We start from the raw sequence: 10,338 nt of genomic DNA on the forward strand, positions 1-10,338 counted from the left end.
AGTGTTGTACAACAGTATTAAATAAACCAAGAAGATTACCTTTATTAAAACAAAGATGTCTCTGAACCGGATCCATACAACAGACACGGATCAATCTGCAGAATACTCTGTGGAGTATTCAGTGGAGGTTCCCGGTGATCACGGCGGAGGTCGGACGCGTGAAGTGACGGTGCTCCAGTCCAGCTGCTGCAGCTGCTTGCCCCGTGCTGTGCGCCTCACCTTTACGCCTGAATCACTGGAGAGGCTTTATCAGAGCTACTTCCGTCGGCAGAGAAAAGAGAACTTACCGGTGTTGTTGATGTTTGCTGCTCTTTTCAACAGCTTCATCATCATCATGTGTGCAGTGGTGTACACTGAGGACAAGCTGGCGATGGTGGTGGTGGCAGCTGTGGGGCTGGCTGCGGACATTGTGCTCTCCACGTTGTGCTGGCTGCAGAAGCTCCCCGTGTCACCAGTCTCACGCGGAGCAGTGCCATATATAGTGTGGCTGATGATCACCATTCACGTTTTATGTTACATGGGGCTCAACTATCGGCCTTTCCACCAAGCCAGTGACTCTGTAGGCTGGCAAGCCTTTTTCAGTTTCTCCACCTTTCTGACGCTCCCGCTGAACCTGGTCCCTCTGCTCCTGCTCAGTGCCCTCTCTGGTGGGATTCATACCTTGGTTTTGGGGGTGACTGTGGCTCAGAGGTTTGAAGATAATTTGCAGGGGCCCATACTGGTGAGACAGGTAAATATGGCCCTTGTTAAAGTGGCAACAAAGCACATGCAATTTAAAGGATGAGAGAAGCCAAAGATGGGAAAGATGGTCACACAAGCTTGGACAGCAGTGGAAGGAGAAAGGGGAATAATACACATGTCCATTATTTATTATAGGGAACAATATGATAAGTGGTGTGAAAGCCAGGTGCAGTTGTGTTGGCCTTTTGTCAGAATTTTGTGAGGAAAGACCAGCGCAACACTTACTGTTCTGAAAATACAGCTCTGTTACTGCACAGAAAGCAACTTAATCCCCTTTTGCACAATATATATATATATATATATATATATATTTTTTTTTTTTTTTTTTTTTTTTTTCAAACTTGGCCAGCAGAAATGTGCTCAAATATAATAAAAGTGCATTTTGTCATAAATACTCCAAATTAATGTAGTAAAGATATTGTTATTATACTAAAGTTATTCAATTTCCTTGTCTTAATTGTGTGGTATCAAATACATTCAGACACCTTGTACCATGTTGTATAATGCATTTTGTTTAAAAAAAAAAAAACAGAAAAACAACAACATTCAGGTAGAACCTTTCTGAAAGCTTTAAAATGAGAGTTAATGATCAATGATAAATTCGATTCAACCGAAATACACAAATTAAATCTAGATGTAATTGAGAGTTTACATTTTAGTTTTTAGATTTTTAAAACAATCAGAACTGAGCCTACCCCTGGTTTTCTCTGTGAAAAGCATTCCAGTGTAAAACATGGCCCTCCTTAAACCTAAACCTTGAGTTTACTAAATCTGTGCGTGAACATGTTTGAGGCAAGAAATACACCGTACAGTCTCCATCTAATCAATACATTTACTGAACTGATAGATAGTTGTTACAAAGTGATAGTGGAGGCAAACTGACCATCACACATTCACACATCCTTTCTTCCTCTCTTCAGCTTCTAGCCAATGTGATGCTGTACCTGTGCTCAGCCACAGTGGGCGTGATGTCATACTACATGGCAGACAGGAAGTACAGGACGGCCTTTTTGGAGGCTCGTCAGTCACTAGAGGTCAAACTCACATTGGAGGATCAGAGCACCCAGCAGGTACGTAGGGCATAAACAAGAACTAGTGTACACATTCTTTGCTTTATGAAATATTATATTTTCTTATTTTTAGGTAAACACACACATACACATGGGCTCACACTCACAAATACACCTGTGAGGTAAGAACACCCTGTGCTGCTTAATTAAAGAGTGTTTTGCTCACCTCAGGGCTAATAAGGTTGATTAGAGAGACTGTTGTTTTCACCCCCAGAGCCACCGTCAGGGACCTGCCTCAGTACGGTCAGCCTAAGCTCTGTGACAACCAACAGAAATATATAATAATATATTTTGCAAAGTGTTTAAAAAATATATCTTTATTCCTCTTAATTTCTTCTTCACGTTACCTCAATCTACTCATAGCTTATCATTTTATTTGTATTGCTTGTCAGCCTTTAATCATCAATCTCTTTTGCAGCTACATGAAGTTTGCTAATGTATAAAAACTGTGAATGAACCGGCAATGACAATGTTCCTTTGCAACCAGGTTATGCAATATTAAATCATATTTCTTCTCATGCTACCAGCAAGGTGTCAAAATTTGGAAGCTGATATTTCAAATTGCTAATTCATAACTTTATTTAGAATGTATTTTTTAGTTAAAGTTAATGTAACCTGTGTTGTTTCCAAGTTTGATTTTATTCATTTTATGCACTTCCATGATCCTGACTGTGACCATTTGCACAATAAAGAGAGTGGACCTGTGAGAGGTGTTTACAGGCAAATGGAAAGGATGGTGAATGTTGGTGGATATGTAGAAGATAGGGATGGAAAGATAGACAGAGAAAGAGAGTAGAGATTGAAATCCCAAAACAGTGCTGCATCAGTAGAAGAGAGATAGAACTAGGCAACCAAAACACATCTGACCGGTTGACAGGATCTCTTGAGGCCCGCTAGGATTAATTTACTGACTCAGTCATGCACATATAGGAACAATTTCTTTTTTTCTTTTGTCATTAGTGAATATGGTAACACTCACCGTTTCCACTGACTCTGTCTCCATGCAGGAAGAATTATTATTGTCTATCCTGCCCAAACACATAGCTGATGAGATGCTGCAGGGCATGAAGAACCAGGCCAATCAGAATGAGGTCCAGCAGCAACAGTTCAACACCATGTACATGTACCGCCATGAAAACGTCAGGTCAGGATCACAAAATCAACCTTTTCTGAGTCTCTAAACAATCATTATTATAGGAATGTTTTTACAACCTGTTAAATTTCACATTTCATCCTCTACGCTTGTGTTGCAGTATCCTGTTTGCTGACATTGTGGGCTTCACCCAGCTGTCTTCAGCCTGCAGTGCACAGGAGCTCGTAAAGCTGCTGAATGAACTATTTGCTCGCTTTGATAAACTGGCAGATGTGAGTATTTATTTTAGTCTGTCTCTGCTGTATTTTACTATTTTCTTCTGAGCTCATTTCTCTTCCTGTCCTTAAATGACTCAAACCATGAATCCGATTTAATAAGGACAATGGACTGCATAGTGTATTGCTGGTATGAGCATGGTTTTACATTTATAATAAATGCTGCAAAATTAACTCAGCTCCTGCTAATGTTTTGCTTTCCAACATCTCCTCTCTTGCTCTGGCCTCATCTTACAGGAACATCACCAGTTGCGGATTAAGATCCTCGGAGACTGTTACTACTGTATCTGTGGTCTTCCTGACTTCAGGGAGGACCATGCTGCCTGCTCCATAATGATGGGCCTTGCAATGGTTGATGCCATCTCGTAAGTAGTGACTTCACGTTTAGAGAAATAATTGATCCATTCAAAGAAGAGCAAAGACATAGCCAGGTGGGTGAGGGCAGGGGACACTGTTAATACAGAAGAGGTGATGCAGTCATTTTAATTTAAGACAACACTGACTCACAAAAAACACGTAGATTAGAAAAGAATGAAAGAAAGGAAGAAGGTAAGGCATTAGAGGAAGAAGGAGGAGGATATTTCTGCGTCAACTGCCACAATCAACACAGTATGAGGAAATAAAGGTATAGTGGGAAAAAATGGTTTTATGGTGTGAGACACACTACGTAGTGACTCTACAGGAATGCTTTACTTTTCTTCTCTCTCCAGGTATGTGCGAGAGAAGACTAAAACTGAGGTGGACATGCGTGTGGGCGTCCACTCTGGCATCGTACTGGGAGGGGTACTCGGGCAGAAGCGATGGCAATTTGATGTCTGGTCCACAGATGTCACAGTAGCCAATAAGATGGAATCTGGAGGGATTCCTGGGTGAGAGAACAATACTTTTTCTTACTGCTCGTGGTGATCAACCAACTATTTCATTTATTTCATTTTGAAGATTATGTGTCTCCACAGGAGAGTGCACATCTCTCAGACCACCAAGGAAAGTCTGCACGGAGAATTTGAACTGGAGCCGGGGAATGGAGGAGAGAGGTGCGAGTACCTGCTGGAGAAAGGCATTGACACTTACCTGGTTCTTGTGCCTAAACAGACGTCAAATAAGCTTAATGAAAATGTGAGTGGATTGGGCCTTTGTAGAACTTTTAAGGAAACTATAATTGAATTGATCTAAAACATTGTCCTGTTTCTTTCTGGTCATACGTTAAATAACTCTAACCTATAGCTAGCTTGAGACAAAACTACAAGCTAAAACGCATACTTTTCAAACACTACATTAAGTAAAACTATTTATCAAATGAAACTTCTCCATTTTTATAGAGAAGAATACATTTTTGATTTACAGTTTTATTTATGTCACATTAACTGATGTTTTTTCTTCTTCTTCTACTCCTCCCTCAGAAACCGGGCACATTTTTCAACAGGAATTCAAACCAGCTGATAAACACAACAGCAACCAATGGGAGCCCAGCCACATCCCAAAGCACGCCCACTGAGACTAAACCAGAGGTGAATTACAATTAATGACTTAATTTGTTGCCTCAACTAAACTTATGCTACACAGACACATGTCTTCATATTGTGCATGAATAAAGATTGTATTGATATCCAGCTATTCACAGAAACACACATATTCCTCAGTGTCATTACATGCACATGACATTCTTTGAAAAATCACTTGACAAGTACACTTGACAATCTTACTTCTCTTGTCATGCTGATTACCTCAGAGGAATAAGATGGTTGAAGAGCAAGTGATCAACAAACAACTGCGGCAGGAGCTGCTGGACCGAGAATCCCAGCAAATGTAAGAAAATTAGACTAATAAAAAGAAGATAAGAAAAGCAAAGGCAGATTAATACATAGTTAGAGGGATACAATGAAGGTTTAAGGTTGACTTTGCAAATTAGACTGTTACATGTATACAAGTAAATCTTTCCCTAATCGCTCCATCTCCCACCTTAAAGGCATTTTTGCCCCTTTGACTGCTCTCAAATCCTTCTTGACACCATTTCCCAACTGCCATATATCTCTGCATCCCTGACAGAATGAAGGATCATAAGATTAATCCTGTATCATTGCGTTTTGTGGATGGGAAGTTGGAAGAGCACTACTCCTCGGAGAAGGAGAAGCGCAGCGGAGCGGCCTTCTGCTGCTGCATCATAGTGCTCTTCTTAATCACAGCAATGGAGGTAGTCATTGACCCACTGTAAGTTCATTTATATTACTGTGTCCTATTGCATACTACAATATATGATACACATGAACCAATTTCATGCAGACTGTGAAATGTATTGTCTGTACTTTAATATGGCAACAGAGGTACATGTTTGCTGCCATTTATTAGCCATTACCTAATTATTCGCCTTATTTGTGTATTTGACACAAATTGTTAGAAATGGACTCATAATGTGTGTTTTTGTTCTAGGTTGGTTGTGAACTATGTGACTCTCGCAGTAGGAGAAGTCTTATTGCTAATCCTCACAGTGTGCTCTCTGGCTGCCATCTTTCCCAAGGTGAGAAAGCTAAAAAGTCCCTATGGTTGTGATTATGGGACACAGAATTTATTGCAAAATGTCTTTTATCAGCGTTTGATAGACCATTTCTGCTCAAGATCCTAAACAACAAAAGAGTTCAAATTTGCAACATCATATGTACATGCACGGAAAAATGGAACTCTGACACTGAACAATTGTCATTTTCTGTGACATACATTATAGAATGTGATTTTTGTGAGAATGTACAGACTTTTTTTTTGCTAACTCTATAACACTTGTTGGTGATATTGACACTGTTAAAGTTTGTTTGTTAAAGATGTTCTCCAAGAGGTTGGTGTCTTTCTCGATGTGGATTGACCGCACACGCTGGGCGAGAAACACGTGGGCAATGGCAGCCATATTTGTTCTTACCATGGCTGTGATCGCTGACATGGTATGACTGCAGAACACTCTGGCAGACTGTGATACACTGTGTGTGTATGTGTTTGTATGGATGACATTGTATTAAAGGAATAGCTTCCTTAGCTGAAATAGTAGCCTAAAGTATAAACTCTGCTCTTTCACAAACCTTAATCATCTCACGATTTATACCATCAAATCACCCAACCCTAGTAGGTGTGCATCTTTCCATTTGTGAGTTTCCAATTTGTCTTCATCATATTACTGCCTTTAATGTGTCCAACTACTTGTTCCCTGTGGGGTCCATTAGTAGTCTGTCTCGCTGCCTGCTGGCTCATTTGTCACAGCCCCACAGGAGCAGCCTGTTACACACACTGCTGCCTTTAAGGTCTGACAGGAATAGAGGACGCTTAAGTGAACATTCATTTCTCTACTTTAGCTGTCATGCAGTGGTGACAGTTTCAATTAGAAAAAAATGCTTGATTTACTACATACAATTTGTATATATATAGTAGCTAGGTTGGATATTCAAACATTATAAGTAAATAACATTAAATTAGATTTTTTAAAGACAGAATAACCAGTTGGTTTGGGGCTTGAAACTCCATGATAATTATATTGGTATCATGTTTGTGGCTCTGTATTTTCAGTGAATGTATCCTGTTTTCCCCAACTGATACAAATGTCAAAAACTGTATCCAGGCTACCCAAGGAGAGGTTGAATTGAGGGCAACCAGACTTAGTTGAAGATACTTGAAGGATTTGCCTCTTATCCAAGAGGCATCTTCACTGACTGGTAGGTATTTAATCTCTGTGTGGTTGATATCAAGAAAATATTAAATATCATATTATAATGACCCCACAGAGATTAAATGCCTGGGACTCCCTGCCAGCCAGTTACAAATAAAAAATAATAAGGTGAAACATCTTCAAGTGTCCTTGACTAAGTACAGTTGCCCTCGATTCAACCCTACTTAGATAACTAAAACCTGGATGACAGAGAATCCTCACAGACAACTGTATCCTAACGTGTAATATGAATCTAAATAACAAATGATCACTAAAAATCATTCACTCACTTTATTTGTGATGTCACAGCTCAGCTGTGTCCCACCATCCCTCCGGGTCTTCAACAGCACCTCCGGACCTGTGCTGGAGTCATTAGGTGACCTTGGCTGTGCAGAGAATCCCAAACACTACAGCTTCATGGCGGTGATGTCACTAATTGCTACTGCCATGCTGGTGCAGGTCAGCCACCTGATTAAATTGGGCCTCATGGTGCTAGTTGTCACAGCAACCGGTGCTGTTAATATCTACAGCTGGCGGGACATCTATGATCTATATGACTTCATACAGTTTGCCTCCTACAGGTGAGAAAAGTGTCATTTTATATTTAATTGAAAATAGATTTGATATATTAATAAAATAAATAAATAACTAAAATAAAAAGGTAATGATTTTATGGCCTCTGTCATTGTTTGAAATGTTAGTCAGTGAAGTTCTGTATGCTGTCTTTTACTTTGTGTCTCCAGAACATCCATGGTGCCATCCAAGTACCTCATGACCATGATGATCATCGTCATGATGATTAGCTTCTACATCTTTGCCCGTCATGTGAGTTACTCTCTCCTGTGCACCCAAACACTATCACACTTTGTTAACCCACAGCTTATCTGCTACAGCCTTGAAAGTCGGCACCTTCTGTACCAAGGAGATATCAGTGCCAGGGCAAGTTTCTCATTTCATTATTTCATATGTTTCTCTCCAAATATCTTTGTGTGTCACACTGTGGTGTGTTCGTGTAGTTGGAGCATCAGTCCAGGAAGCTTTTCCTGTGGAAGTTCGCTGTGCATGACCAGAAAGAGAAGGTGTTTGAGATGAGACGCTGGAACGAAGCTCTGGTCACTAACATGCTGCCAGAGCATGTGGCCAAACACTTCCTGGGCACTAAAAAGAGAGACGAGGTGTGTATGAGTCAAACAGTTCACATTCTCATCAGGAGCTAAGAAAAATAACTGTATAAATTTGATAATTGCATCATTAAAGTAATCAGTTTACGTTGTGTGTCACCTGCAACTTCAGTGCCATCTTGTGGCCCATTTCATATTAACATAATGCTGTTCTTACCTGATGCATTATAGGAATCATTGATGATAAAACGTTTAACTTTTGGGTAAAAGTAAAAGCAGAGTAACCTTACATCTTGTTATTTGCCATTTCAGGAGCTGTACAGTCAGTCTTATGATGAAACAGGTGTGATGTTCGCTTCAATCCCCAACTTCTCTGATTTCTACACTGAAGAGGGCATCAACAATGGAGGCCTTGAGTGCCTCCGGATTCTCAACGAGATCATCTCCGACTTTGACAGTGTGAGTCCTGTCAGTGTTTGTACAGAGATTTAACAACACAACTCCTCTGTTAGATCATGGTTTGAATGACCCACAGAGAATTAAACACCTGGGATTCCTTGCAACTAATCAATATGTCCACTTTCTCTGCTAGTTACTAGACAGGGACGAGTTCCGCCGCATCACTAAGATCAAGACGATAGGAAGCACCTACATGGCCGCATCAGGACTCACCCCAGAGAGCAACACTAATGGATACAGTAACCGCAAGGTTTGATACTCTAACTACATCTTTGTTACAAATACAACAATGTACTGCACTGTTTGATCATAGTGATGCAGCTGATGGTGACAACGATTACTACGAAAGCTGTTGTTTTTACACAGCCAGAGGACCAGTCACTGATTGAGCGCTGGCAGCACCTTTCTGACCTGGCAGACTTTGCCTTGGCTATGAAAGTCACCCTCAACAACCTCAATAAACAGTCCTTCAATAACTTCATGCTCCGAATCGGTCAGTGTGTGTGTATGTATTTATGTGTGTGTTCCTGTCTATGTGCGTATTTGCAAGCATGTGTGTTCATGTTTTCATGTGGATGTCTTCAGGTCTCAATAAAGGAGGAGTTCTGGCTGGAGTGATTGGCGCTCGTAAACCTCACTATGATATCTGGGGCAACACAGTTAATGTGGCCAGCAGAATGGAGTCCACTGGAGTAATGGGAAACATCCAGGTTGCACATCCCTCTTTAATATCTCGTTTTTACCGAGTTTTTTTTCAAATTTTATGCTTATCTTCAGCTTCTGATTTCTGTGTCCATCACACTAAAATGTTTCGTCTCTCTCTGCCCTCAGGTGGTGGAAGACTGCTATGACATCCTGAAGGAGTACGGCTTCCGCTTCATCCGAAGAGGGCCCATATTTGTCAAAGGAAAAGGGGAGCTGCTCACCTTCTTTATGAAAGGAAAAGACAAACCCAGCACCAATGGCGCTCCACAAACCACTGCCCTTCCGCATCAAGTAGTTCCTTGATTCTCTTCACCTGATGAGATGTCATTGACAAAAGGATAGACCTGGACAGAGTGTTTGTTTTGCTACATTTCTCTCATAGGCACAGTTTATTCTACATATCCCTTTTTCATAAACTCTATAGCAATGTAACATACATAAGGACATAGACCAACACAACTATCATGACTATTACAACAGTAAGGAATTTAAGAACACAAATTTATTTAGTTATTTGTATAGTTGTTCATAATTCAGCATTCACAGATGTCCTGCACTGAAGACTTGTTTGCACTTGATTCATAGAGCGCCCTTTAAAACAAACATTTAAAACTACTGTTGTTGATTTACCTTGAGCTCAGGTTTTGTAAAATAATGTAGCTTGATCACACTGTATTTATACTGTTAATTAAACTTGTTTGCACTACATTTTTGAGATTTTTATTTAATTTTGCCATGTGGCATTGGTATTTAGATGGGCTATGTCTGTTGTGTGGTCTCTTCGTCCAACACATTGATTGCAGAGCTTTAATTAGATTTTAAAAGGTGCCAGGGCTCTACACGGGCCATATCTGCACAACATGCATGTGCAGCTTTTATGGAGAAGTAGTCTGTAATGATTAGATAAATTGCCAATTAGATGGCTTAAAGGCACGAACACACACACACACACACACACACACACACACACACACACACACACACACACACACAAACAGCTGTTATCAATTATTCTCGCCAGACTTCTGCTCAGTGTGAATGTGGGTGGGGCTATGTTGGAAATTAAGTCAACAAAGTCAACAAACCTATAGGAATGGTAAAGATGAAAACTTTTGCACCTTAGTTGTAATAGAAACTTTGTCTGTCAACAACCACACTGTCCTGAGATTTGCTCTGACCAGGCAAAATA

The 10,338-nt window shown here is 40.4% G+C and overlaps 1 protein-coding gene across 1 annotated transcript; it reads left to right on the forward strand.

The window, feature by feature from the left end:
* Positions 1-55: 55 nt before the first annotated feature.
* On the forward strand, positions 56-9,452 carry LOC133998061 (adenylate cyclase type 3-like). Its single transcript, XM_062437803.1, has 20 exons — positions 56-730; positions 1,662-1,811; positions 2,819-2,955; positions 3,065-3,176; positions 3,417-3,544; positions 3,890-4,048; positions 4,136-4,295; positions 4,580-4,687; positions 4,909-4,985; positions 5,226-5,387; positions 5,607-5,694; positions 5,993-6,109; positions 7,174-7,445; positions 7,608-7,689; positions 7,881-8,039; positions 8,298-8,444; positions 8,578-8,694; positions 8,811-8,937; positions 9,030-9,154; positions 9,276-9,452. Exons 1-20 carry the CDS (start codon positions 56-58, stop codon positions 9,450-9,452), a joined length of 3,279 nt encoding a protein of 1,092 aa, XP_062293787.1.
* The last annotated feature ends 886 nt before the right edge of the window (positions 9,453-10,338 follow it).

The sequence above is a fragment of the Scomber scombrus genome, chromosome 17 (genome assembly GCF_963691925.1).
Source record: "Scomber scombrus chromosome 17, fScoSco1.1, whole genome shotgun sequence".
Lineage (NCBI taxonomy): Eukaryota > Metazoa > Chordata > Actinopteri > Scombriformes > Scombridae > Scomber > Scomber scombrus.

Coding starts and splice junctions, on each gene's coding strand:
- LOC133998061 (XM_062437803.1), top strand. CDS start 56: ATGTCTCTGAACCGGATCCATACAACAGACACGGATCAATCTGCAGAA. Junction 8,445..8,577: donor TCATCTCCGACTTTGACAGT/GTGAGTCCTGTC, acceptor TTTCTCTGCTAG/TTACTAGACAGGGACGAGTT. Junction 8,695..8,810: donor ATGGATACAGTAACCGCAAG/GTTTGATACTCT, acceptor GTTTTTACACAG/CCAGAGGACCAGTCACTGAT.